Source organism: Corvus kubaryi, unplaced genomic scaffold (genome assembly GCF_017639235.1).
Source record: "Corvus kubaryi isolate FWS band 111438036 unplaced genomic scaffold, C.kubaryi_AGA036_p1.0 138, whole genome shotgun sequence".
Classification (NCBI taxonomy): Eukaryota; Metazoa; Chordata; class Aves; order Passeriformes; family Corvidae; genus Corvus; species Corvus kubaryi.
Window position 1 is genome coordinate 5525550 of NW_024580672.1, and position 27879 is coordinate 5553428.

Genomic DNA, 27879 nt, shown 5'->3' on the forward strand with positions numbered 1-27879 from the left:
CCATGTTGCTTTACAAGCTTGACTCTGCTCCTAACACTCATCACTTCTCATGGGCTGCAGTAAGATGATGATGCATAAATCATAAAGGTACTACCTCAATAACAGGAAACGGTCTTAGCTTCCACATTTTTCTCCAAGTCATTGGTTGGGGGGAAAAAACCAGGAATCAGTCTGCTTGCTGTAAAGGGTCTAAAATCAGTTTTCACAGCCATTTCATATGAAAGGATATATATTTTAGCAGTACTGTTTTCCAAATCACACATGAACAATAGAAATAACTGTATTTCTCAATGATATAAGCTTCATTTCTCTACACAGCATGTTGTGTTTATACCTACAAGGTTTTTGAGACATACAGCACCAGACGCCGAATTAGGAAATAACAGCTAGATGTTTGGTTTTGTTTTATTAGCACAAGGAACTTACTTATCTATTGAGAAAACAAACTGCATGCCAGCAGATCAAGTATCAGGAACAAATTCTCAGAAAAATAAACCCAAATTCTAATCAGCAAAACCACAACTCTTTTAATTTCACAAACCTCAATTTTGCTTTTCTCAGTGACTTTCTCAACTTTTACCAGAGCCCAAGTTTTTGAACCTAAACACCTCTAAACAAAACAGACAAAACTCAGTGGTTTATAACTAAGAGGGAATATGCCAGTTATGCTTAATTGGCCAAATCTAAAGATTCCTCTTAGGAGCTGTCAATTAAGCCTTCTCTGCAAACTTTTCCATTATACAAAGTAGCCTCTTAATCCCCCACAAAACAGAAGAGATTGTCCAGAAAACCCAGCAGCCTCAGCAATGAAACAGAAACTGAGCATAAGCACTGCTAGGTCTGTACTTGCTGCCATTGTCTGAAGTAGAACATTTGTCCCTAGATGTGAATGACATCGAACTGCTGGCAGAGGCTAAAACAAACCTTCCTAGTTTTATGCAGAAAATACTCATGTTTATGTAGGTACAAAATTTTCATCTCCTATGAGATGTCATTTCACATGAACTTGGTAAGAAAGTGATAAAACCCCATCAGCTATATTAAGAAAATTTCCTGCTTCTACGTTCATCCTGATTAAGATATTCACAATGGTAGTGAAAATATTTGACATTAATCAGATTCAAAACAATGCATAAACTTTAAAGATTCTATCTTTTTATGTCACCAGTGTCACCTATTAAAAACAGGAAGGATTTTAAAATGTGACTTGCTTATTGCTCATAACACTATTTCCATTGAGTAAGTTAATCTGTGGTTACACTGTCTTGGCAAGGAGATGGAAAGATAACAGAAACATGTATATTGATTCTAAGATTAGTTTAAAAGTCCTGAAAAAATAAATTTGTAACAAATCTGACCTAGAGGGTTGTCTGTTAGACTTTGTTTGCAAGATTGGTCATAACCAAATTTATTTTGAAAGTTCAAAGCGACTTAAGGCAGCTCTGATGGAGAGGGTGGGTTTCTTATCCTTTTCTGAAAAGCTAATTGAAGAAGCATATATAACAGAAAAACAGCATTAGCTTTACAGGCCTCCAAATTCTTCTGGCTATGTGTTCAAACAGCAACACTGTTGGGAATGCGATCTGGGGAAAGGTAGTAGTAAGGAAGCTTTTTGTTCTTGTTGCGCTCGGTGATGGTGCTGACAATCTCATCCAAATTCTTGCGGAATTTTGCCATAGCTTCTTTCACCGGCTTCTCCACGAAGTGTTCATCTGGGTACATGCCCAGAAATAGCTAATTGAAAAACACCAAGAAATCATGCTTTGAGAAAGCAAAGGCAATTCTGTTTCAACATTACACCATTTGGCACAACACCAACCAGAGCCTCACCTCACAAATGCTTCTATTAAAATAGTATTATCAATACTTAAGCTAGCCTACACCTTCCCTCTATTGCTGGCTGCTTCTTTCCATCCCTGCATCTTTCTGTGGTGCTGGTTCAGGTGTCTACATGGCACCTCCCTGACCGAAAGAGAGGTCATCCACTGAAAACCAAGCACTTTTGCTCAGGCCAGTGGTCAGTCAGATGAGCTTCCTATGCCAGATCTCTGTACAGCCACACAAACATCTGTGCTGATAGAGAAAAGGATAGCATGAGAGGGGAATTCACAGCCACAGATTTAAAAGGAAGATGACTACTTCATTCAGTGACAGTGGAAGATTCTGTTGACCTAAAACTGTCCTTCAGAGTTCATTAGGACAGTTGGTGTAGTCAGCATGGACTCTAAGGGTGCTCTGAAAAGTGCACTGCCAATATGCACACTGGCATTGCTTTGGGAAGTTTGGGAACTATTTCCTCAGAGTACAGCTTCTCTGCTAGTACTGCTTTCTTCTTGTAGAAGAATGGAATTTAAAGTACCCTCTGTTCATCATCTTCTATTTAAGGATGTCAAAACACATTCTCCAGACAGAGCCCTTGTGTGAAACAGCCAAGCACCTACAACCTCATTTTACGCGAGGCAAATGGCCACAGACCATGCCTGCAAAGCCTCCCATAGGTTTGTTCTGTTTTCACTCCTCGCCCACCAGGCACAAGCCACAGCTGCATGACACTCTGAGTAAAATACAGCTTCTTGCTCAGAGCTGGTTTGCATCTGGCAGAACATGGGCAAACCCACAGCACTGACACAGCTCCACAGAAGAGTGAAAATGGTCAAGTCAAGCACAGAGCAGCACTACAGTCTTATGAGTCTGTGCAGTCTTGCCATGGCCCTCGTGGTTTCACATCTCCAGCACTTAGAGCAGGGAGCTTGACTTACTTCTTTGTCCTGGAACTGGCTCAAGGCCCAGACAGCTCCAAGATGCCAACAAGAACGTCCCCTGTCGGGCAGACTCTCCACAATTTGCTCGATGGTGACTGTCCCCTTTTCTGTTGGAGGAGGGCGGCGCATTGTTGGTGGGGCGTTGGGAATCCAGGAACACCAGTCATACTGCACAGCAGAGCAAGAGAGCACAGTGAAAACCTGCAGCAGCTGGTGTTTAGGAACACAGCAAAGAAAATCAGGAGTTTGCCAACAGGGAGTTTGCTTCTGTAGTATGAGCCCCTCAGAAAGAGAAGATACTAAGGACAGGGAGATGCTCTAGAGAAGGACTGGAGGTGACAAGGAAGTCCCTACTGTTTTGCTCAGGAACTCACAAGAGAGAGAGCTGGGTAATCTAAATGGGAGTATTTATTCTGCTAACCACAGGCATGTGCCAGACAGCTCAAATTCACCAGACTGGCTAAGGCCTCAAATATTTTATTAAACAAACATCAGTTCTAATAACCTGAGGCGATCCCCATTACTCCAGCTTCTCTTTTCTGCAAAATTTCCTCCATGAACATGCCCACAGAGCATGTCCACGTGGTCAGATGCTAAGAGAGATAAAGCATGCTGGTTCACTGAGAAATATGGACTATGGCATGCTGATATGGCCACGGTGAGCAGCAGACTGGCAACTCATACTCACTTCTGGCCTGCTTCAGTGCTGTGAGATGCTGATGTCTCATCTGCCTCAGATATGACCCCGAGCTTTGTCATCATCTGAGATGGTGCACTTACCAGAACTCTTTCCCAAGCACTTTTTCATTACCTTCATACATATCCCCTGCCCTGCCTGAGGGGAAGTGCCATGCTCACACTGTGCCAGCTACCTGCCATGCTCACACTGCTCATTGTGTTCTCTCCAGTGTACAGCCACCTCCTCCTCCTCCCCTCAGCTCTCTCTGCCTTTTTGTCCCATGGCTGAAGCCCATGATGGGCTGCATATCCTCTGTATGCCAGATCAAGAGATGATTTCTTGGTATTACTTGAACAGACAGGATTTTCTGAGGGGGGCACTGGGAGCTGTCACAATCAGTTGTCAAGACAAGTTAGATGGGAATAGTTACAGAGGTCCCTGGTCATGGACACGTCACAGCAGTAGTGTGGGTCCATTAGACACCAGGATCCAGACCTTCTCCAGGGCTCCTGAGCTGCAGGGGTGGACAGAAGGGTCAGCATGGAAAGTGATGCAGGGTATTTGGGAATAACCATCATAAATAAAATGGTCTCTCTGCTTATCTCTGAGATCATATCTTAGAGATCACCTATGCCTGAAGTGAGAACATGCAAAAAAAAAAAGCTCATAAAATCATAGAATATCTCAAGTTGGAAGGGACCTATAAGGATCACCTAGTCCAGCTCTCTGCTTCTTGCAGAACTACCTAAAACTAAACCATCTGATTAAGAGCATCATCCAAATGCTCCTTGAAGTCTGACAGGCTTGGAACTGTGACCACTTCCCTAGGGAGCCTGCTCCAGTGACTGACCACAGAGTGAAAAAGCTCTGTGACTGACAGAGTGATTTGCTTCTGGCTGTTAAATCTGCTTTCCAAAATGCCTTGATGTTGAAAGAAACAGCACTTGAAAGGCAGGTTGTTACTACAGTTTCAGGGCAGATATCTATCAGACAAGGCAAGTAGGGATAACACAGGTTATCAGAATGTGACACATCAAACATCACAGAGGAAGCTCAAAGTTGCCACTTGGCTTGTAAACTCAAGAAATGAGCAGCAATGCCATTTAAATGCTCAAAAAAATTATTCCCGTAATAAAATCAGCAAAACTGAAATACACAAGCTAGAATCCCTCATCTGATCTTTGGTACCTATGTAGGACTTGAAATGCCTTTCTCAGCTTCCAAATCACTTCAGTTTCCACAGACTTCATAGGGATTTGTAGATGGCTCTGCAGTTATTTTGACCAGAAACAGTAATGTCAATCTGTACATCTACTAAAAAATGGTTCTCAGACCCTGCCCTCATAGATGTACCTCCTAGCCCAGAAAGAAGAACAGTCTTCCCACAAATTCCTACCTGACCAAAGTTCACAGCTGCATGTTGAGCTGATGTGGTGAATATTATCACTGTGAGATATTCTGCTAGTGTCTCTCTTGTTCTGATCGTCTTAGGGAACCCTAGATGAGGGAGAAGAAAAGCTTAACCCAGTGATGAAGTGACCCTGCTACCCAGCAGTAATCAAAAGACATGGGTTAGAGGGCTGTGCAGCAGTCGCTGAAGAGCAGGGCTTTCTATGAATCTTGATCTGTGGTCTAACAGGAGCTCCTCAGCCTTTCTGTGCCTTGGCTGTGCAGCTGTAAAAACAGCCTTACTTCACACAAGTCTGTGAGGCATGGCCTCTGTTTGCAAAGTATGTGGTGTTCCATAAGGGAAAGACGAAGCATAATTACACCTTTAAAAAACAGTGTTCCTGACCTACCTACCCTGCAGCAAGGAACTCCCAGAGTCCCCAGGGCAGGGACCTCAGATGCTCCATTCTTCTTCAGTCTGCAGTGCAAGCAGGGAAGGTTCATGCCAAGGAGAAAGCAACCACGTGCTTGTATTTATAAAGTTTTGAGGTTCAGCAATCAAGTGTATTGCAAGAAAGAGTGCAGGGAGAGCTTATTCACTGAAACGGGAAGTGAGGAAATGAGAACTTCTGAAAGACAAACAACAGAATGAGGAACAGAAATAGTTGCATTAAGCTGTCTTTGAAAGAGAATAATCAAACGGAGTTATATAAAGAAAAAACGGAATAGTCAGGGACTAGGGAAATATTTTGCAACCAAAGAAACCCCAGGCCTGTATCTCTCCTATCCTCACTAAATCACAGTCCTGTGCTGTACTCCCTGTCCCAGCCCAACGTGACCACAGGTCCCAGTATACCTACAGACCTGTTAGCACCCTGGAGCAAGCTGCCCCTGCCCAGGCTGCCTGTGCCAGCTGCTTCGTGTCTCCACCACCAACCTGATACAGATGTGAACTCAGCCTGAGAGAGGGAAGAGGTACCTTGGCCAGACGCCTAGCCCAAAAAGGAGAGGATGCACCATCCCCCACTGTGTCCTGCTATTCCAAGTACACTGTGCTCATCTTTAAAGGAGTTTGGCATTCTCCCAATCACAGCAGCCTTCCCAAGGAAGAAACAGGTGCCATAGCCTCCCTCAGTTAGCCTCCTCCCATTCTTTACAGACACCGCCAAGTCGCCCTGCTCTATAACACAGCCCTTGGAGCAGCAGCAGTGCAGAGAGAGATGCTGCAAGCCTGACAGGTTTGCCATCTGTAGTGGCAGTCGTCCCACCAGTCGTGCTTGTAGCATCCCACCCCAGCTGGAGCCCTGGAAAAGTTCGGTACTTGTCCCATATCAAGATGCTTAGGTAAAGTTTGGAATTCCTACCAGGAGGAACATTTCTAAGCTTTTGCTAAGAGACAACTAGACAAACAAAAATGAACCTTTGCTTGTCCAGGCAGATAGAGCCCAGAAGCCTTTTATCCACCAGAACATACCAGTAATGACTGGAAACACCACAGTTTTGCCTGGACATCTGGCACTCAAATGTGTGCAGGCAACACCAGAGCCATCTCCCCTAGGTCACTGGCCAAGAGGTGTTGCCAGATGTAAATCAGCCAGGACAGTAGGAAGAATCCCCAGCCACCTCTATAAATTCTGGAAAATCTGCTTGGAAAAAATGTGAGTGGAAGAGAAAAGCAACATATTTAGGGAAAGAGAGGGGAGCATTAACTCAGGTGGGCAAATTGAGCCTTGTTATAGATGAGAGCTCCCATGGCCAAGTAATGGTTTGCAAGAAAAGAGAGAAAAGACAGAGCAAAGGAAAATATTTCTTGGAAATAATTATGACTACCTTTCCCTGAAGAGAGCAGAATAGTTCAATGATGACACAAGTGCTGAACAAATGGGAAATGCAGCAATATACTCCTGGGGAGGTTCTTACATGTTCCTATTTGGTGTGAGGTTTGGAGGAGAGGATTCAAGGGGTCTCCCACTCCTTGGTTTCTATCAGTCTGCCTGGTGGTTCCAACACACACAGACACTCCCCCTAATGCTTGAAGTGTGAGCAGACAAAATCAAAGACCTGTCCCCAGTGTAGAGAGATTAGACAAGTTGCCCAAGCTGATTATGAGAATCTGTGTCAAAGGAAGGAGCTGTCTCCTGAGAGGTGGCCTGATCCAGGGTCTAATACATAAAACTGAGCATCTTCAGGCCAAGGAGAGGGTCTCTAACTTGTTCTGTGCACTCAGCACTGCTGTCAGCAGGGACTGGACAAGCTGCAGATCTGGCTGGGCCATCATACCTTACCTGAGGCTTTCACACCCCTCATCCCATAGACGTAAATGTCTTTGACAAAGGCCTGGAGCTCCACGTCCTCACACACCACCTCGTCGCTCCCATAGTAGATGTGAATTACATCCTCCGCAAAACTGCACACAGGAACGAATGGACAAAACAAAATGAAAAGGAGAAAGCAAGTGTGCCATTCCAGAAAATGATCTTCCGACCTTGCAGATGTTACACAGGGAAAGAGAGAAGGGCAAGAGAAGGTCTCAAAACCCTCCTATCTCCTTCCTACAAGCAGTGGGAAAGAACAGAGGCAACTTTGATTCATTTGGGACTGCAGCATCACTTCTTCCCCCAACAAAAAGATCCTGGACCACACTGCAACCCCTGAACAATCCTGTGCACTTTATTCTCTTATTTGAAGCTTTGCTCCTGCACAGAGCTCTGTCATCACATCTACATCCTTTCCTCACTCCATACAGCCTCCCTCTTGCATATCCACGTGGCTCCCACACTGGGCAGTTGGGTTCCCAGACTTTGATACCAGTACCATTCTCCATATGTGGGACACTCCAACGCTGCTCCTGAATGCCAATAGTTGACCCCTCCCACTGGACATCCTTTTTGTGAAATACTAAAGTGGTCCAGGAAACTTCCCCTGGGAAAAAGAGGTCTAGAGCTATTTCCTATGCCCACTGTTTACAGCAGACATCTCCTTCCTGTTCAGTTCCTCTTCCCAAGATCCTTCTTCCTATAAAAGCTTCCCAGGCTAGCTCACCTCTGAAAGAAAGGCTCTTAAAACACTAAGATAACAGAAGTAGTTTCGAAAGCAGTGAAAATAGGTAATCCTGATTTCCTGAAGATTTGCAGTTCATGACTGAATAACTGGTTAATGGAGCTGTGCTGAGACATTCTGTTAGCTCTGCAGGTACCTATAATCTCTTGCTAAACATTTTGACAACAACCCCTAGGGTGAAACACTTGACTGCAGAAGCTGACTGATGGGATCAAGAATTGTTATCCAATAGAGATTTATCCCTTAATAAAATATAAATTTATAAATTTTATCAATTTACTGCAATTTGGAGGCTTTTACAAATCAATTTGGTTCCTATTAGCCAGTCAACAGCTGTCATTGAGGCAGACAAACAACTGCATGAACAGCAAAAGTTTAAGTAATTTTGGCTTCCAGAGGACAATAAAGGAAAACAAAAATTTTGCAAGATGCAGAGAGAAAGCCGCTCTGCATGAGCTCTGTCTCCATGCATTTGCAACAGGTGCCAGGTGATACAGGAAGGGGATCCTCCTCTTAGAAAATGGCAGTATTTTAGAACCCCTTCCACACAAATAGAAATGAGTATATGAAGTGTGGGTGAGACCTTTTGGGCTGAAGTATCTTTGCGTTGGTGTATCTATCTGCAGTCAGATCAGAAATAGGAAGCTGTGTACTAGAGCAGTTTACAAATTTGCCATGGGAGAGTCATTGTTTCTATAGAAACAACTTTATCAGCTTCCTCAGGTCTAGACCATCTACCACATGTGAAGTTATGCTGGGGATAGAAATTATTTCATCAAAAAAGTGAAGACTGATAGCCCTGCACAGCGTAGGAGATTTCTGGTGAGCAGACACATGCATGACCATAGGTTGATGGGTCAGGATCTCACACAGCCAAAAGGGTACTGCCCACACCATTTATAAACCAAATGATTCACAGCTCTCAGCCAAGTTTGAGGCAGTGTAACATCATCCTCCAGCAAGGTTAACACCCACAAACAGTCAAACTGAATGGAGTTGACTAAGTACTACCTGGTATTCAAAAGGCATATCTCAACCCGCAAAGAAAACACAGGAAAAAGGAGGACAAAAATAAATGGACTTTATGAAGAAAACAACCACAGCAAAGTTACAACTTCCTTTTCTCTCAAATGGGCACTAACAATTGCAGGAAATATTGCAAGATAAGCCCTTGTCAAAACACAGAGAAAACACAGGAGACGAAGATATCCCCAGAACTTTCAACATTATGCTTGCATCATAAAACTCCTACTTTGTGTACACAAAAGATCTGATTTTTAATGAACATGCTTTTCAAAAGTCATGAAACAGCTGCGTATTTGGTAAGCGACTTATGCCATGCAAAAATACGTTGTTTGTTAAATTAAATGCCACTGCAGAATAAAAACCATGTAAATCATGCAAGGCAGCGTTTCAGATCTGAAAAGGAACCATGTTTGTGTGGTCGAGCAGGCTTGCAGTACCTCTCCTTACTCAGAATTGCTGCCCTTCCTGACTAAATTCAGACTTCGCAATTTTAAGGCATTTTAAGAAAGGTTTTGTTCTAAACAGTTTATACCTAATTTATTGAGTTTCAAAAGAGAACTGTCATGGAAGCCAAGCTTACATTTTCACTCCACAAGAACCTTGATGAGGTCACATGGCTGGCTCAGAGAACTGAGTCCTCTCTTGGCTTGTGCATAGCTAAAAAAAATCATAACTAAATTCCTTCTGCAGGCTAAATTCCAACTCACTAAATTTCTGTGAAATCCTATACAAGAGTACATACTTGTAAAGGGTCTTCTGAAATACAGAATACAAGAAAACAGCACTGAGAAAAGCAGGAATTAACGGTCTTTCAAGAGTGTGTGCTTGACTAAGCATTTTTCCTCTGATGAGATATACTGGATGGAAAAGGCACTACATGACTAAACAGCCCAGATATTGCTTACAAGATGTGATAAAGAGCAAAGCGAGCAGGAAAAAAATGAGGTCTGTGTCTCTGTGACTTTATCAGCCAGTATCTAGAACTATGGTCTTTTACCTCTTTATGGCCTCCCAGACCTTAATGCCATCATCCCGGTAATAGTAGTAGGGGATATCCTCTTTGCTGTCCATCCCTTTAGCTTTGATCTCCTCAGGGAAGCAGAGGGAACTGTAAGTCAGATCCTTCATTGCTTTCTGCACCATTTGTACATGTCCTCCTCCACCTGTGGCATTTGCCTGCGGGAAGAACAGCAAGATGGGAACAGTAGGAGATTATGTTCCCTTTGTGCCAAGACTGGCTTTACAAATGTGCAGAAGATGGGATACAGAATGCTGGTGAATCTGTTTTTGAAGGAGAAAGCCACATCTCCACACAAAGTACCAAACTGAAGAGGCCTACTGGAACTGTGCATTTTGACTTCAGGGATTTCACACCTCTCCTATGAATGGCTGTTAATATCCATGTTTGCACCATAGGTACTGCTTATACTGGAATTCACTAATAAAGTACAGCAACATCAAAGCATGGCACTCCCTGCAGTCCTATGCTCCAGAACCAGTGCATGTGTGAAGGAAGGCAGCCCTGACTGTGTTAGAAGAGGGCTTAAGTTAAACTCCCAGTGCTGTTATGGAATAGTTTAGGAGAAAGTTTTTAGGGATGCAGGCTACCATTAGTCACCCTGGAAATTATGCCAGGAGATGAATCCTGCTGGGTGGCTACTGATGAGGACTGGCCAGTGTTTTGGTATATGTTACATTTGAAAAGCACAGCATGTCCACAACAGACAGCACTGCAAAACTCTTTAGATAATCACCGTGCAGAAGTTCCCAGAAGTTGCTTTCACAGCATATGATAAAAGTGTTGTAGCAGTAGTGACCTTACAGTTACCATCCTCTGGCTGGTTATTCATTTACATTGGAACCAACAAATTCTGGAATTCCAGGATCCTTGCTGGCAGGTCTTACCCACACACTCTGCATGGGGTATGGACATGATGCTTCTGTTTAAAGGGATGGGAAGTCTCCACAGTCAGCAGTGGAGTATAGATGACAAGGGAAGAAGTCTGGATTTAACCTCTCTATTCTGCTTGGGTGAAAAACTCTGAGGCAAGGAAGCTATTTTCAGCCTGGTGCCAGTGGTGTAACAAGGACAGAGGTGTCCTGAAACACAGGCTCCCTCTTTGAAAGGACTTCTGAAACCTCCCCAAACATAGCTCCCAGCATGTTGTCACAGAGACTGCTGTGTGCCAAGCTGTTGCAGATCCTAGATGCAGCATTCCATTTCTCCCACCCAGCTTGGTGGCATCTGTGAACTTACTGAGGATGCACTCCAGCCTTTACCCAAATCATCCATAAAGGTATGACATACAGCTGTGTTTCACTGACTCAGATGAAGCTGAGATTTAATCCTAGCCGGTCTGCTGCTTATGGCAACTCAAGAAGACAAGCTGGAATCCAAACACACTTTGTGGTCTTAGAAATCTGTCTTCCCTACACGTCTTTCTGTGATGAAAACTTTCATTCGCAATCACAAATCCTTTTGCTCACAGATGAAAAACTGGGTACTTAAGAGAAATTGGGGACTTAACTATGTGGAAATACATGCAGGAATTTATGTACACTTCTATACTATAACTCAAAGGCACATCAGCAATGAGTGAGATACTGACTGACGTTGGCCAGTTCTGATTTGACTACTTAGAGGTAAAAGAGAACAACATCTTTAGCACAATGAGGCATCACTTCTGTGTGCCAGTTTCTTGGGTGGTATTGCTTATGTTTGCCTTTTAATAGAAAGGTCAGGGAACAAGGCAATATGTGATTAAAGGATATGTACGTATGGAACCATGAAGAACAACAAAGAACCAGGAGTAACCATGAACTGACACGAACAGTGAAGATTCACAGAGAGGATTACCTACCTTGTCAAAAAGGCCACATTCACAGATAAGCTGTTCTCGGGCTTTGGTATTGATGGCTATTGTGAACCGCATATGTGGCACCAAGAGCTGAGAAATGAAACAAACAATGAAAGAAGGAAAATTCTCAGATTAAATTCAACAGCAGCCAGATGTAAAGTTTGAAGTCCTGGTGGCTTAGCTGTATCTTATCTTGCAGGGCAGCCAGTTAAACTATTTCAGCTGAACATTCACTAGAACTTCCTTTTGGTTTGTCCAACTGATGTGATAACCACCTTGGCCCACAGACATCCTCCCTTCATGCAAGAACTAACCTTGAAGAGGGGATGTACAGCAGGCAGCTGCCGGAACATAGCTATGCTGAACACCTCTGAGACTAAGTGTGTCCGTAAGAGGTGGGTCACTGTCTGGTGCATGTGGAAATCAGAGGAGCGGACCCAAATTTTAGCTAGCAGCCAGTCATATGTGGCATCTGAAGGAAGGAAGATGGGATTGTCTGGTCCAGGCTTTTGACCAAGCTGAAAGATATAAAAAAAATATGAAACTCCAAGTCCTTCCATGTTTAAAATGAGACAACAAACAGTGTGATCCTCTAAAGACCCTGACAGCAAGCCCACCTGGATTGCAATAGGTACAATTTTTTTCTCCAGATTCTTATACAGCAGACAGATGGGTGCAGCCAAGTACTGTATCGTGCACGGGTCTGTTTTATTGGCATCCACACCATCAAGCAGCTCGTAGTCCACAATGAAAATGTTTCCTTGCTGTAGGGGGGAAAAAAAAAAAGAAGCATGATGTGTTTTAATGGTGTGCAAGCAGTTTGGAACAAAAGAATGGAAAGTCTTAGGCAGAGACTGACTTGAGCCTGGTGGTTACAAGCGACCCCTGGCATGCCCTTGCTCACAGCTCAGGAATGATGCCACTGAGATGGCAAGTACCACTGCACAAACACCTGACTGATGTCTGCAGAGTCTGGCAGTGAGCCTTTCAGCAAAGAGCATCTTTGTATTTGGTACTCACGCAGTGACACTCAGATGCAAGCAAGTTTCACACTGCCAGCTGAAGAGAACCCTGTGTTAATTGTACAAACAAAAGCAAGGCACCACCCTTGTCAACCCTTCTTCAGCATGTCCATGGTAAGACCCTACCAGAAAAGGAAGGGGCACCTTTCCCCTCTGAGGCATTCAGTCAATCCCTGATCTTTCAGAGAAAACCAGTGAAAAGGGACTGTTCACCTCCTGGTTACAGCTCTTCCACCAGACCTGGAGATAGGCATGGCCTGCAGCTCCAGGACAGCGGGAGAAAAGCCAACAGAAGCACTGCCAGTCTGCAGAGACTGCTTTGCCATGACCTATCACACATCCTGAAGAAAGGAGATGTGGCCGAAGGCAGTAAGAACAGACTTTGGAGGTTAGAGGATGTGAGAAGGAACAGGTGGAGCCCAGCCTGACCCAGAGCTGTACCTTCACTTCCTCCTCCAGCGTCAGGTTCCTCTCCAGACTGCATTCTACCATATCCATGGTCACAGGCAGCTTCTTGGGTATCTCTGTGCATCTCCGGATCAGCACTGGATTGCATCCATTCAGGAACTGGTAGCCAAACATAAAATCTTCCTTCCAGTGTTGCATCACATATTCTAAAGGAAAAACAAGCCTGCAGCATCAATAGCTGCACAACATCAATATCCCACTGCATTGTAGCATTCCTCCTTTCCCCCTCACCTTTTTGTTAGACTGCACTGCAACTCTGAATACAGAAAGCAGCAAGAAAACGATTTAAAACGTGACAGAATTTTAAGAAAAATCACTGAAGATAAATGGAAAATTTAATCCTTGCTTTTCACATTGACAAGAATTAAATTGATGATAACTTTTTTCTCCATGTACAGAAGCAATGAGAAATAAAATATTCCACTTCTATGAAGAATACTCTCTTTACCTGTAAATCACCTTCTCAGGTCTTCCATGATATTTTTAAATCCCCCTCTTCAAATTCACAAGGCATGCAGTACAGAGGGATAAGTTCAAAAAACAGATGGCACAAGCAAGAGAAAGGAAATACATAGCAATGTGTGGAGGGAAAGAACAGCAGTGGCTGGAGTAGTTCCTTTAGCTAGAGCTGGGTGAGGGACATTTGGGGAAGTGTTTGGACTTCGACTCAATTAAACTCCTCATTCATTGTTTTGCTTGACTTGTTTTCTTTCTAAATATATTTCAGTTGCTAACATCAACCCAGATTAACATCTCAATAAAATTCTAGTTTTGGATACTCCATCTCTTTACTATTACATATGTAGTGCTACTGGATATTTCCCATAGTTGCAGTGCTCTGATTTGTAATGTCATGTCGCCACTTCAGTTAATGTGAAAAATGCTATTGGTGTCTTCAGGGGAAAAATGAAGGTAGTGAAGTTTTCCACAACTGTCTAGTTTTAAACAAGGCAGGACTTTTTCTGAAAGCAATTAATTTTTCTAAAAAGGGTAAAAGGATTAAAAATATAGGCCCCAAAGGAATGCAGTGATAATTAAAAAAAAGGTCTTGAAACCCACAATGCTTTCTCATAAAGCAGAAAAAAGTAAAATTTATATAAAATGACATTTACATTATCTCCGTCAACTGCATTATGAGTCTGGAGCTGTATCTGAAGTCTGCATCAAGAAAAAAATGACTCAGCACCTTGGACAGAAACTGCATGACTGAAAAATGCCTTGAACCACCTCTCCATTAACCCTGTTTCTGCCAAGGCTTGCAAAAAAGCAAACTGAGATTCACGTTAACATAACTGAGGCTGATGCTTAATGTTTAAATGTCACAGAATTGGAGCTTTCCTCATGAGTATGGAAATGTTATCAATGAAATTAATTGTAGATCGTATCTAATTCTTGTGTTAAAAGTACTTTAGGAAGCAATCTTATTAAATGTAACAAATTGCTGTAATTAGCTATTAATACTTCTGCCACCTTGTGTGCTTGGGTTTATACCCAAGAAATGCATAATTGCTCTTTTTTCTGTGAACTGATCCCTAGACAGCCTGAAGAAGAGTAGAACTTCAGAGAAGGGGGGAAAAGCATTTTCCTTTGCAGAGTCAAAACAAAAAAAATTTGAGGAGTCACACACTAACCAACTTAAAGTAGGCTGTGCATCCATTATATCCAATAACACACTAAGATAAAGTAACCATGGGTGATAGCAGAAGGTTGGGCCTGGCTCACACATCGAAAGCTCCCCAGCCCAGCTCTACAGAAATGGCACCACAAACTTCAAAACCCCTGACTATCTGCAATTCTTTTTACTGGGTTTTTAAGTAGCTTCTAAGATTTTTGTATTAAAAAGGGTTAAAGAAAAGCAGCATTTTGTCTTTTATATGTCAATACTACATTAACAGATTTTTTTAACAGAACATCCTTGACAGCAACAGTGAAATTCACTCTCTTAGATGGGGATTTTTGTCTTCTAAGAAGAAGATGGGAGTATGAAATGGCAAGCACAGGAGGGTATTTAATTCAATATGCATAAATGCTGACACATTTTTGGTAAGTGACATTTTGGACAAATGCCACAAGCTTTTTTCAGGTCTAGTTCACACAAATTTCCAGTAAGAAGCACAGTTCCTCGGATTATGGTTTGAGGACCAGGTGACCAGGTGGAGAAGTTACATTTTCCAGGTCATTCCCAGCTCTTTGCAACCCATCCCCAGATCTGTTGGCCCATCAGCATAGGTTTTCATATCTGAAATGAGTTCTATCAAAATAAGCCCTGTGGGGATACATTTACTCCTGAAAAACATTTGATCTCACCCATGTAACTGACACAAATGGCCCAAGAGAACCAACTGAGAGGAGCTACGGGTCTGTGATGGGAACAGGTCTTATGACAGCAGAACCAAGGCACTGGTACCCTCCCCATGTTGCAACAGGGTTGAGAAGCCAGGACTTTTAGCAGCAAAGTGCAACTGAGCACTGGGATATCAGGCAACAGCCTTTGATCTGGTCTGTGTCAGAGGCAAGAGGGGTCACCCTTATATTTGCCCTTAGCAGAGAACATTACCAGACTTCCCTGTCTGAAGATTTTCTGTGTATTTAGATGGTTGAAGTGGGATATGGACAATCAAACTTTCAAAAACACCTCAACAGCTAGTATGGTCTGAAAAGCACTCCCACTAAGTTATCTCTAGGTTTAGACACAAAATACTTACGAAAATCTGTCCTATGGGACTTGAACATACTTGAAAATACATTTCTAAAAGCCAAAAGGGACCATGACACCCAGCTTCCCTGACCTCCAGCACAGCTCAGGACAGAGAAGGTCGCCGAGCAATTACCAGTAATTTCAGTTCCTTGTGAGGTCATAGCTTTGTTTTTTAGTCCTGTGGGTTGATGGTGCGATCACCAGCCTGAGATTACAATTTATTTATTGACACAGAAGAGCCAGTCAGCCACCTCCATCCTAATCAAATATGTACAAGACAACTAATTAGTCACTCTATGATGCAAACATGAGGAAATGCTGATAAACTCACCAGAGATTGTGTTGCTGATTCTGACAAAGATCCTCTCAAAATCTGCAAAATCACTCCAGGAGGACTGGAACATGTGCATGAAATGGTTGACATAAAGGTTCTCCATCCTAAAAATAAACCAAAACAAAACGTATCTGAAAAAAATAATCTCCAGCTTTCTCAATACCCATTCCTATTATTTTCCACGCTTTTATATATCTAAACATAGTAAATTTTGATCGATGGCATGTGGGATTAGTTCCTACAGAATTAAATTTGCAGGCTGTACTTTTACACACAAGGCAGAAAGGCACACCAAGGGCGCAGCTCTGGCTATTGTGTTTACAGAACTCCATTCTAGAGTTGCTCTTGGCAGCCTACAATGGCAGTGCTTTAGGACCTATAAAAACTGTAGTCAGAAAAGCTAGTGCTTCACACATTGTCAGTGGTTAGCATCAGCTGGGAGTGCTGAGAGCACTGCTAACACCAGTTCAGAAAGTGGTATGGTGACACAAAGAGACTGAGAGAGGTGCACGAAGTCAGAACATAACCCAGGATCAGTCACCCACTCTTCCTAAAAAAAAGGAACAGATACTGTAAGTATCTACATGACCACGGCCAGACTGGATCCCTAAAGTGTGAGGCCTGAGTTTTTGAGGGCTTTCTATTTACTTGAGCTGCTGGATAAACTTGACGCTCACATTTAACCTCAGAAACCAAGTCCCTTGGTTGCAGACATCACATGAACACAGCGGGCTGGGAGCCAGAAATGTCTGACTTCATCTGCTAATTCAGCAAATACAGCACAGCCAAGCAAGTTCCCGTCATCTGAGATGATGGGTCCTAAATTATTACATAAATGCTAAACTGCTGTTATTAGATAGAAATCATTTACTTGACTAGAAAGCAAATAATGAATTTGAAAAACAAAGCTGGCTTCCCACTAACACTTCAAATGCACAAATAAAAGCGCACACAGCACACAAATATATGCAGGGCAGACAACAAAGTAAAGAAAAGTCACAGTGTCGCAGGAAATCCTCCCAAGAAGAATTTGAGGAGAATCCCAGGAGGCTGGGTTTACAATCAGCAAACGTATACAAAAGACTGGATCAGAACTGGCTGGAGAGGACCAAAAGCCTGGAGAACAGCCACTGGTAACCTGGAAGGAAGGCTCCAGACCAACATGACCATAATGCAGACAAAGGAGCTGCTTCTGCACTAAGCCCTTTAGGGGTGCACGCAGAATGGACTGCTTCTGCTGCTGCAGATGGCAGTCAAGGGTAAGAGGTGCCTGGAGGCATGCTAGGAAGTAAAACTCACACAACTGCCTAGGCTAGAACAGGAGACACCTGACAGGGGCACAGAATCATCGTACAAGGATCAAAGCAAGGGTAACTGCTGGGCAGGACTTTCTGATAGGGACCAGGTATCCTAATCACACATGAACTTCAAGAGGCAGCATGACCATCACCAGAAGGTTAAATTATTTGAAAAAACATGACTCGATAGCTTGATAAGAGTTACTCAAGACTGACTCATTTGAAAGTTTCAACTAAAGGTCCTGTAGAGCCTCTGTCCTCCTTCAGAACTGCTCTAAGATTAGAGAACATTTGACATATAAGCTGATATGTACTGCTCCTCTCCTGCCCAAGTCTTCCTACCTGGGGCTACTGATCAAACCAAGCAGTAGGCACAGCACCTGGGATCTAGTCACAAACCTGCTGTGGTTTGATCTGCTGAATGCCAGGCACACATCCATTCTCAGAGGTTTTGAAAATTACTTCCAAAAGGAGGAGGTTCTTCACATTTCCTATGTTGGAACAAACTTCCACAGGACTTAGGAAATAAAAATCTGTTTTCCCCAAGAAATCAAGTACTTCTTTAAAGTCTCTGGCACATACTAGAAACCAGAGCAAGGAAAAAAAGTCAGACTTGCTTGTAGAACTTAATCTGCCCAAATGCAACGTTAGTCCAAAATAGATACACAAGCCTGCATTTCTGGCACAGATTCCAGTCTGAGAGTTTCCATTTGCTAGACAGTGTAGGTCACATCAGCACCAGACATCTTCAGGATTATCTCCGCCTACACACAATTAATCCTTTAAACTTGCAGAGTTATCCACTGTCAACAGCACCTAAAGATCCAACCATGCAACAGCATAAAGAATATCCAAGACGTATCTCCCTCTTTCTAAGTTCATTTTTGCATGCCCCATGAAAAAGGGCTTTCCCCTCCCCTCTTCCATGACTTCCTATGTCTCATACAACACTCCCAGCTCTCACATATTCCCTTAAAAGTGCTCCTTGCCCACTGCTGCACTTTGCAGCTCCACACCTGCCTCTGGATTTCCAGACACACCTCCCTATCTTCCTTCCTACTGCACTCAAACCAAAGGCAGGCCCCATGCCTTCACCCATGTTTCTCCACCCCATTCCTGCAAACAGTTGTCCCAAGATTCCAAAGCACATCAGGGTGGCTACATAAGGGCTATCAAACTCTTCTGCAAAGATTTTCACAATTCACTCGACCAAAAACATAGGTCTAGATTTTTCAGCCAAATGTGCCAGACAAGAAGCATTGCTATTGCTTGGAAAAACCTCTTTTGTGTCATACCAGTTATCCAGAATGTCTGGCTTTCTGCAATACAGTTTCAGGTTCCTATTTCATGGGGAGGGCCCCTTACAGCTAATGACAAAGATAGATGTCCCTGCACTCTGTTGAATTGCTTTCAAGTTTCACTTGGCAGTGACTCAGGACCTCTGACAACATGCCACAGCCTGGCAGGATGGGATTGCTGAAGGGGAATGCAGCCTCCAAACTGCTTTATATCTCCTAATGGCAAACCTCTCATCTCTGGCATTCAGGTGCTGTTGCTCCTGCATCACTCAGATCTTCTCTATGAGCCCGGGAACAGCTGTTTTGCACTGGCTAACACCATGCTGATTTGACTCTGTACCAGTAGTGGAATTCAGCTGCATAAATGAATAAATAAAAAAATACCCAGAATGCTCTGACATGTAATGACCAGTCTTGTCTCATGTCAGACTGTTCCACCAGCTGATAGTATGGTGGGATATCTGAGACAGTGTGATATGACCTGGGCATTTGAGACAGCACAGAAGGAGACTCAGAGGTCAGAGAGGTCCCTCTACCTCACTGACCCTGCATTATTCCAGAGCCCTGCAGAATTTATTATTCAGGCTCATCCATTGGCCATCCAATGTCTTCCTCAATGACATGACGTGTGCAAGTGGGTGGACAGTGACTTGGCTGCCCCCCCCCAAGCAGATTACACTCAGGTGCAGATAACTGATGAGCTTCTTGGAACAGATTTTCTCCAGCAGGATGACAAGGGTGCACTGATAACCATCTTCTTTGTGTATGCCATCAGAAGGTTTAATTATCGCCAAGAGTCAGAGAAGAAAAGTTATCTCCAGGGGGCAATGCTGAGAACTGAGTCAAAAGCTCAAGGTCTCAGGTGCCTCTAGTCCTTCTGCTGATGTTTTTCAGCAGTGTCTCCTCCATCCACCTACAGCCAAAACCATGGCTAACAAGAATGCAGAGGCTCAGTCAGTTCCCAGTGTGAAAAGCTTAAATATTGATAACTAAAAAATAAAGTAACAAATCCATTAAATTCCTACTTTTCTACTTTGTTTGGCTGCTGATCCAGTGCTTGGAGAAAGTAATCCACTTCTGAGACTCAATGAAACCTAACAGGTGATCAGATCCTTACCCTGCCCCAAAAGAGATTCTGCAAAACTCCTGAAGTTCCACAAACACTTACGCTTTTGTGTAGTTCAGAATGAAGTCAATGCCCTTCTCATTGTCAAACTGGATGTCACGAGGCAGCTCACTGTGAGAATGGGCATCGATGCTCAGGGGAAAGCCCGGATGCCACTCCTTCCAGCTGAGAAAATAAGAGAGATTTGATTAACCATATAACCTTATCAGCATAGGAGCTGTGTCTTTCCTTTACCTCCACTGCTTCGGTAACTCACAGCTCTAAAGGAAGTTTGTGGCAGACTCACTTGGGCCAAAGTAAGTGATTTATACCACATCAGTACCTACCAGTACCCCACAGAGTCCTGAAGCACAGTGGAAGGCATCTACTTGGCCACCTACCTTCACAAAGCTTGAAGTAACTTAATGTCTGTGATATTCCTACACACTTGCCACATTTGGTTGAAACTGGCAGTAGCTTCAAACGTATTGTGGAAGGAGGGGACAGAGAGACAGCTGCCCAATGCATGCTCATTCCTGGGACTACATTTTGCAGAACTGAGATACAGCAGCTAACACTACTCAGGCATTTATTTAGATTCCTTCAAAAGGCACTCTCCAGGAGTCTTGATTCAACTGTTTAACCTCCTAATGGGCATGGCACAAATTCTTTGCCCCATTTTTATTTCAAAACAAAAGAAAGTGAATTGTAAAGAATACTGTTTCCATGGTATTTCCAAACTACCTGCCACACACAGACTGCATTGTGTATTATCAGCTATGCATCAGAATTTTAAGTAGCTATTTCCCTGAAATTACAAATGGTTTTCCCTTCCTTCTTGCATATGTAAACAAAATTTTGTGTCACACCTCTTTTTGAACCATATTTTCCTCTGCTCTACTTCCCATAATTTTTAAGGAACAGCCTTTCTCGTTCAAATGAAATGAACAACACATACACCAAGCCTCAATCCATCAATTCTGAACAGACCCTTTGCCTTAACCCTTACTCTCCCAATAATGAGGTACAAGTGCAAGAAACTTTCATTATTTTAACAGAGCACATCTCTAGCAAAAGGCAATGTCTAATGCCTTTTGGCGTCACCCTCTGAGAAAAGACAGAATTTTCTCATTTTGACACAGACTAGGAAAAAATGTCTATATCAGTATAATATATACATATGAAATATATACATATAATATACAACTGTGTCCTGTTAGCACATTCCAGTTCACTCAAACAGGGACAGATCTTCACTGCACCCTGGTGCAGGCAACAACTAAAGCTAGCTTGGTTCAGCAGCCAAAAAGCTCCAGTAAAAGCTGACATGTTCAGATCATGTTCCAAAACTGTAGTACTGCTTGTAACAGGCAAATGAAATATGCCTTCAAATCTTCCTTGAAAGCACAATGGTGTGCCAGAGGGCCCACACAGAGGCTGTATCACTGAATTCCCAGTTAAGTCTTCCAGATAGGCTTATCTGAGGTACAAGTATCTCATAATGCCACTTGCACCAGGATGATCATCACTTACAATGAATTCCATCTAAGTAAAAACCACATATAGCCAACACGATACCTTAGGCTTTCTCTTATCCAGCAGTTGAGTAATTAGAGCCATATGATAATGTGAACATACCCCGCCAAACTCTGACCTGATGAGGACAGACCCTGGAGCAGTGGGAAACTCACCGGTACATCTTCTGACGGGACTCGAGCTCTTTGCGTCTATGCTGCTTGAGAATCTGAGTCTTGTCATCTCGGGGGAGCTTTGCTGTTAACAGGGAAAAGAGACAGGGCTATGAGGCTCCTCTACCTATCACTGCCCAGGTATTGAGAAGGACAGCAAAGTTTTCAAGCCTTCAAACTTCTGATCTATACCTTTTCGAAGTTTCTGTGGGAAACCTTTACATGATCCAATTTAGTACTTTTGAGTAGACACACAGGTCCTTAGAGAATCTGTGAAAGAAGATAAGCTCCTGACTTGGTGCTTCCAACGGGCAGTTAGCTCAAGCTAGGAACATCTGTCTCAACTGTGTATGAACCCAGGATTTCTAATGCAGACACTTGCTGTATATATCAAGTGTTAAATGGTCTGAAGAGGGTCATGGGAACTAGTTTTACAGCTCAGTACCTAAGGGAATTTCCATCAATAAGGAAAACCACAACATTATTCCAGTTCTCTGCTAAAAGACATCTCCAGGAAACATCTCCAAGCTTCTCGTCTTGAGCAATGCTCTCCCCTGTCAGCCTGGGGCAATAATCACATCTTCCAGTCATGAGAACAGAAAGAAAAAACAGTGAGGCTTCAGTTCCAGACATTTTGCTCTTCTGACCATGAATTCAACATAACATTAAATAACACAGAGACTTCCTTAGTGATCAGAGAAAGGCCAAGGCACACGACTCACTTTACATACACAAATGTGGAGGCAGATAAAACCAGCAGGAGTTTCATGACAAAAGCTGTTTGGGGTTGGAGTTGGAAATATCAGAGGTAATACAGCTGATAACATAGATGGCTAATGGTTTCCAGGTGGTTGTGTTCAATTTACCAACAGACTTTCACTTGCTCTTGTCCTTTACCTCACCATACTCTGAAAGCCACGCAAAGCTGCCTTCCATGAAGCGTTACAGTTGCTATAAAGCAAATTATGAAAAATTGAAAGACCAAAAATAAACTGACACATAACTGTTATTATAGGACAAAAGACTTCAAAGACAAAACGCCCCAGCCAGGAGTAGCCAAAAATTTAAGGGGAATAAAAGCATTTATTTCATACCACCTCACACTTGTTTCAGCTGTTTTCAGGCACTCATGCTGCAGAACACTACAGTGGCCAACCTACCCCAAGGAGCAGAGAGGGGAACAAGCAAACATCAGTGACAAATGTCTGCCCAAACCCTGGTCATGGCAAGTAGGCGTCAGAGACACTTAAAACACTTTTCTCAGTTGGTCCCCATTACTTGCAGCCGTCATAACCATCACCCTGCCTTGTCCTGGACTTGACAGCATGCAAAGAGAATGAATGAAAAGTAAGCTGCTGTTTCAGTTTGCACCTGCTGAGCAGCCTACTTTGGGATTTTATTTCACTCTCATAAAAACTAATTAATCATGGGCCACTTAGGAGCTTAGTATGAAACAAGCAGGGAACACTAATTCTAATTAGATCAAAAGGGCTTCCAGCAGTGGGAAAATAGTCAAAAATTTGGCATTAGAGTCAGCCTTCAAATTCAAGACCAGTGTAACAAGGCAGCATTACGACTCTTCCCTGTGCGTGCTTCCCAAAACATCCAACGCCACGGCCAGTGCCTAGCCCAATGAGCTGCTCAGAAAGTATTCCTAGTCCGCAGGGAAAGCCCATTCTCTAGGATGCAGCAGGGTCTTAATTTGCGAGAGAAGACTGGGAGCTACATGGAGAAATGGGAAGGAGAGATGAAAAAATTCCAGGTGTTCTGCAGGAAATATGGTTTCTTATGGCTCTCACCTCTTCCATCTCGAAGGACAATCTCCTTTTCATCCGTAATCCAGCGGTAACATGGGAACTCCAAATAGTCACCCACTGGTGTCTTAACAGTGATATACTTAAGGTACCAGTCATCCTGGTACCAGTATTTTCGTTTCTCAATTTTTAATAGCTGAATTTCTCCAAGGTCTTCTTCCACAGTCACATCGTAGGAGTCAACCTACAGAGTAGAATACAGCCAGTGATCCACTGCACATGCAGAAAGCATCACCAGCACTACACAGACATACCTGGTCTTTCCTCACACAGCTTTCCAGCTTCTTGTGGGTGAAAAAAGGAAGTCCTGTTATTGGACTGCAGTGCAACAGAAAGATGACTAAAAGAACAAACAATAACATGCAAAACACTCCAGAAATGGAGAAATATTTTTGTATGCAACCTAAAAACAGTATTACTCCTTGAAATGTTTGCAAGTCTTAGAAAAACATGCAGGCCATGAAACCATTCACTACTCTCCTAGCAATAGCTGAAGGAGGTACTGCTAGGGCACATCTACTCATGCAACTGGAGTGGCAAGATGGTAATGAGATTAAAACATGGCACTAGGAATTTAAAGACCTTTGTGTGTTAGTTATGTGTGCTTCAGACTAAGGGCAGTATCTAGATCACCTAAATCCACTTGCTGTCTTTTGCTTCCTGGTCTACTTTTTAAAATGACGACAATGGTACATTTTATGTCTGTACAGCTATGATTTTTGACAATTGTACATTTCATGTTTGTAAGGCTCAGATGTACAGAAAAATTTAAGGACAATGTCACACCTAGGTATACATAGAGGTAAGATTTAAATTAAAGAGCAATATGAATCAGATCTAAGGAATTGATAGAAATGTCACATTGACAGCCAACCTTCAGAAGAAACTCATTCCTCTGGTAACAATCTACTTGCCTATAGTACAAAAGCCCTAAAATAGTTACTGTTGATGTAATGCAGAAAGGACCTGCAAGTAACCTAAATGTTCCTGAAGCTTTTTAATCTTTTTATGACCATCACAACTCCAATTTTAACGGCAGTTCTGAAAGGGAGGGCTCCCTCCTGGTACCTCACAGCTTCTGCTGCCTCCAAGCCAGCACTGCGATGGGCTCACCTCAGATGACAATTCTGCTAATACAGTAAAGGTTACAGAGAATGTACAAGGCTCAGGTAAGAACTGACACTTGGTTGCTCAAGGTTTCTATGACATTTGTTGTATGAGGTCCCTTGGTAAACACCGGGGTGGCTGCCAGAGATGTTAGGAGCTTTTATACAGTTTGAGTGCAGAGTGAGAGAACAGAAGTAAGGAAGAGTATTGGACTGTCTGAACTCCTGTACCATCCTGTCCAAGCAATTTAATCTCATGCAAAACCTAAGTCTTCTCTTTTTGAGAAAAGATTCCTACTGACTACTCTTATATTGGAAAAAGGATGGCACAGACAACTCCTCTTTCTATAAGCACAAAGCTCTAATTGGAAAGAGCTATATTTCCTTTCTGGAAATACATGTGAGTACATTTCTTTCAACAAAAGCAAAAAGTAGATGAAAGGGGAACAGGAAGGAAAGAGAGAACTGGGGGACACCATAAAACTTTGAAATCACTCAGCACCAGAGGAATTTACCCAAAAGACACTACACAAAGAAAAGAAATTATGACTTTCAACATTCCCTGTGTCCAGAGCTTGAAGTAAGTCAGAAAAACTACAACTGAGCCACCACTGTGCAAATCCCTTCAGACTTTTTCACATACTTTTCCCTCAATCAACATTTGCCATGCAAATCTCCTACTCAGATCTGGCCCATGCCCTCTTTCATCACATCTAGTAATATGCACAATTTGCAATAATGCAAATTAAGACATTATGAGGATAATGGAACTACAGAGCCTGGCCCAACATTCAGGAAAAAAAATCCCAAACCTGGAAAGTAGACAAAGACAAAATAATACTGCAAAATTATGTTCATCCACTAAAAAGTGACATTTGTTTTGCAAATGGATTAACAATTGAATTGCTTTGCAGGAAAAAAATATAAAGATGGTACTGAAAGAAATACTAAAGGCAGAACTGTGAAAACCATTGCTACATTTTGCAAACCAACCAAACTCAAAGTCTTCTGGCCTGCTTCAGTTTAATTTTTTTTGGTTCTGTACTGGTATTTTTCTTTTCTTTTTTCCTTGCACAACATTTTATTAAGACTCACGGTGTTTTGGGCACAATGTAATCTGAACAGGTGCCTGGAGAAACAGGCTGCATTCCCCAAGAAAACATCCTCAAAACCAAAACTTAGCACATTGTACTGCAAGTGTCCAATGAGCCAGACACTTTATGGAACACAGAGTTATTCTCATTATCTGCAATAAATACATGCTGAAAAACAGACTGTGTATTTGTTGCTACTAACATCCACACCCTCTGTTTGCTGCTCCCTCACCCAGTGGATGTATCTCTGCTCCTGCTGGACCTGGTCCCACAGCAGCTTACCAGTTACTGCTGGGCAGATCCTGAAAGCTCCCATCGTGGCATTTTCTCCCTGTGACAGGATCCAGTGCAACTGAATGCTCAGAGTACAGCCAGGTTCTCAGTCAGAGCCAGCTGAAACCCTCTTCTGCAGCCCAGGAATAAGAGCAAACCGCCTGGTCACTGAGACCCTGGTGGTGATCTCCTCAGCTGGGCAGGGCTCAGCCCTCCTGGGAGAGCGCCCCAACCATAAGTTTTCAGGACAGTCTGAGGCTTCCTTCAACCTCTCTTACTAATGTTGTTCAGTTTTGCTGAAAGTATGTGACTACTCAGCAGATAAGAGATAAACAATGACTGGATGTCCATTTGGGAAATTCAGGTACCAAGGTTCTAAGCTAATGAATGCTTAATCATGAAAGAAAATTAACTTCAGTAGCAGTGGCTGGTAAATGGGTGACCACAGCTACACATACCATCAACACCTACTCAAAATGCTGACTTCTGTTAAGGATGTCCATGCTGTTTAACACAGAAGAGACCACGCACCTAATTCAGGCTGTGAACCACATCGTTGAAAAAACACACCTCAAGGCAAAGCAGCACCTTGACAGTAAAGACTCACTTGTACATGTGGTGGTAGGTTTAACTTTCAAACTTCTGAATACCTTTTTAAAACTTTCAAAGTTGTTTGTATCTCATCAGACCTTCTAGAAATGGTGAATTTGGTTTCCAAGTAAAATACATATTTTAGAAAAGGGAAAAAAAGAAAGCTCTTTTATTTCCAGAGTGGACAGTAAGCAAATAAATAAATGCCATTCTAAACCAGTGCTCAGAGTATAAGCAATTACATTTGGATAGTCCAAATACTGTGATAGGACCACAGAGAGGACAGGGCACAGCACACATCAGAAATCTAGCTTAGGAAGAAGAGCCCAGCTGACAGCCCAGCCACAACTTCATTCTCACACATTCATGCTGTTTTTCAGCTTTCACTGAAGTTGCCCTCTACATTTCTCTTGGAAGGCATTGTAATTCTCATTGGATGTTCTCACCTCTTTGTTTAATTCTTTGGAGATAACAGGGCTCTGACTATTAGTAAAGACTGACCCTAAACATGGACTATCAACAGGAAACCCACAATGTTTTTTTAGTATTTGTAAAGAAAGTATGAGGAGATCTGAAAGCCCATTGTAAGCCAGAACCATCTTTCCCAACACCTCACTAACCACAGCCAGGGCTAAATCCTAGGGCAGGGATGCGAATGACGGGCGGCCGGGGAGGGCAGCGGGTGCCTCAGTCTCAGTGTCCCTGTCCGGAGCACCGGCACACGGACACGAATTTAAAGAAAGCCCAGCCCTGCCCAGCCCCTCGAGATGCCGGACAGCGAGCGGCCGAGATGCCGCTGGTGCTCCACCGTCCGCGGCACCGCGGTGCGGGCCGGGGCAGCGCGGGGAGAAAGGCGGCGGATGGTGCGCGGTGCGGGCCGGGGCAGCGCCCGCTGAACTCACCGCGCCGCGCTCGAAGTCGTTGTAGAAGGGCTTGTCCAGGAGGTGCCTCTCGCTGCAGCCCGCCGTGCCCTGCAGGGTCAGGTACACGTAGTCGTCGGTGCCCGCGAACCACTGGCTGCCCGTGGCCACCGTGACGGTGTAGGACGGCATGCTCCCCCCGGCTCGGCTCGGCTCGGCACAGCCCCACCGGCGCTGCTAAGCCGCGCTCCTGCCTTCGCCCGGACCCTGCCCCGCGCCGCCGCCTCCTCCGGCACCGCACGGGCGGCTCGGCGCTGCCCGCCCCTTCCCCAGCCCGGCACACCTACCCCGGCCCGCCTCTACCGCACCGCTCCGTGCTGCGCCGCGCCCCTGTCCTGGCACAGCAGCTCCTCACCCTGAATTCTAACCCTGCCCCGTGCCCCTGTCCTGGCACAG

General features: G+C 43.5%; 1 protein-coding gene across 2 annotated transcripts; it reads right to left on the reverse strand.

The window, feature by feature from the left end:
- Positions 1–387: 387 nt before the first annotated feature.
- ALOX5 (arachidonate 5-lipoxygenase) lies at positions 388–27711 on the reverse strand. Of its 2 annotated transcripts, XM_042018805.1 has the most exons (14): positions 27466–27708; positions 23485–23683; positions 21689–21770; positions 20061–20183; positions 16294–16400; positions 13238–13410; positions 12392–12538; positions 12089–12292; positions 11778–11864; positions 9914–10092; positions 7116–7237; positions 4838–4938; positions 2760–2930; positions 388–1734 (listed from the first exon to the last, which is right to left on the reverse strand). In XM_042018805.1, the coding sequence occupies exons 1-14, from the start codon at positions 27613–27615 to the stop codon at positions 1555–1557; spliced, it is 2025 nt and encodes a 674-aa protein (XP_041874739.1). In that variant the 5' UTR covers positions 27616–27708; the 3' UTR covers positions 388–1554. The 2 variants fall into 2 exon arrangements, 1 of the variants encoding a protein (XP_041874739.1); XR_006014520.1 differs by lacking the exons at positions 388–1734; positions 2760–2930 and adding an exon at positions 5245–5459 and having other exon boundaries at positions 4847–4938; positions 27466–27711.
- Between the last annotated feature and the right edge of the window lie 168 nt (positions 27712–27879).

Coding starts and splice junctions, on each gene's coding strand:
- ALOX5 (XM_042018805.1), bottom strand. CDS start 27,615: ATGCCGTCCTACACCGTCACGGTGGCCACGGGCAGCCAGTGGTTCGCG. Junction 23,684..27,465: donor ACGACTTCGAGCGCGGCGCG/GTGAGTTCAGCG, acceptor TCTACTCTGTAG/GTTGACTCCTACGATGTGAC. Junction 4,939..7,115: donor GAGGGGTGTGAAAGCCTCAG/GTAAGGTATGAT, acceptor TCCCTCATCTAG/GGTTCCCTAAGACGATCAGA.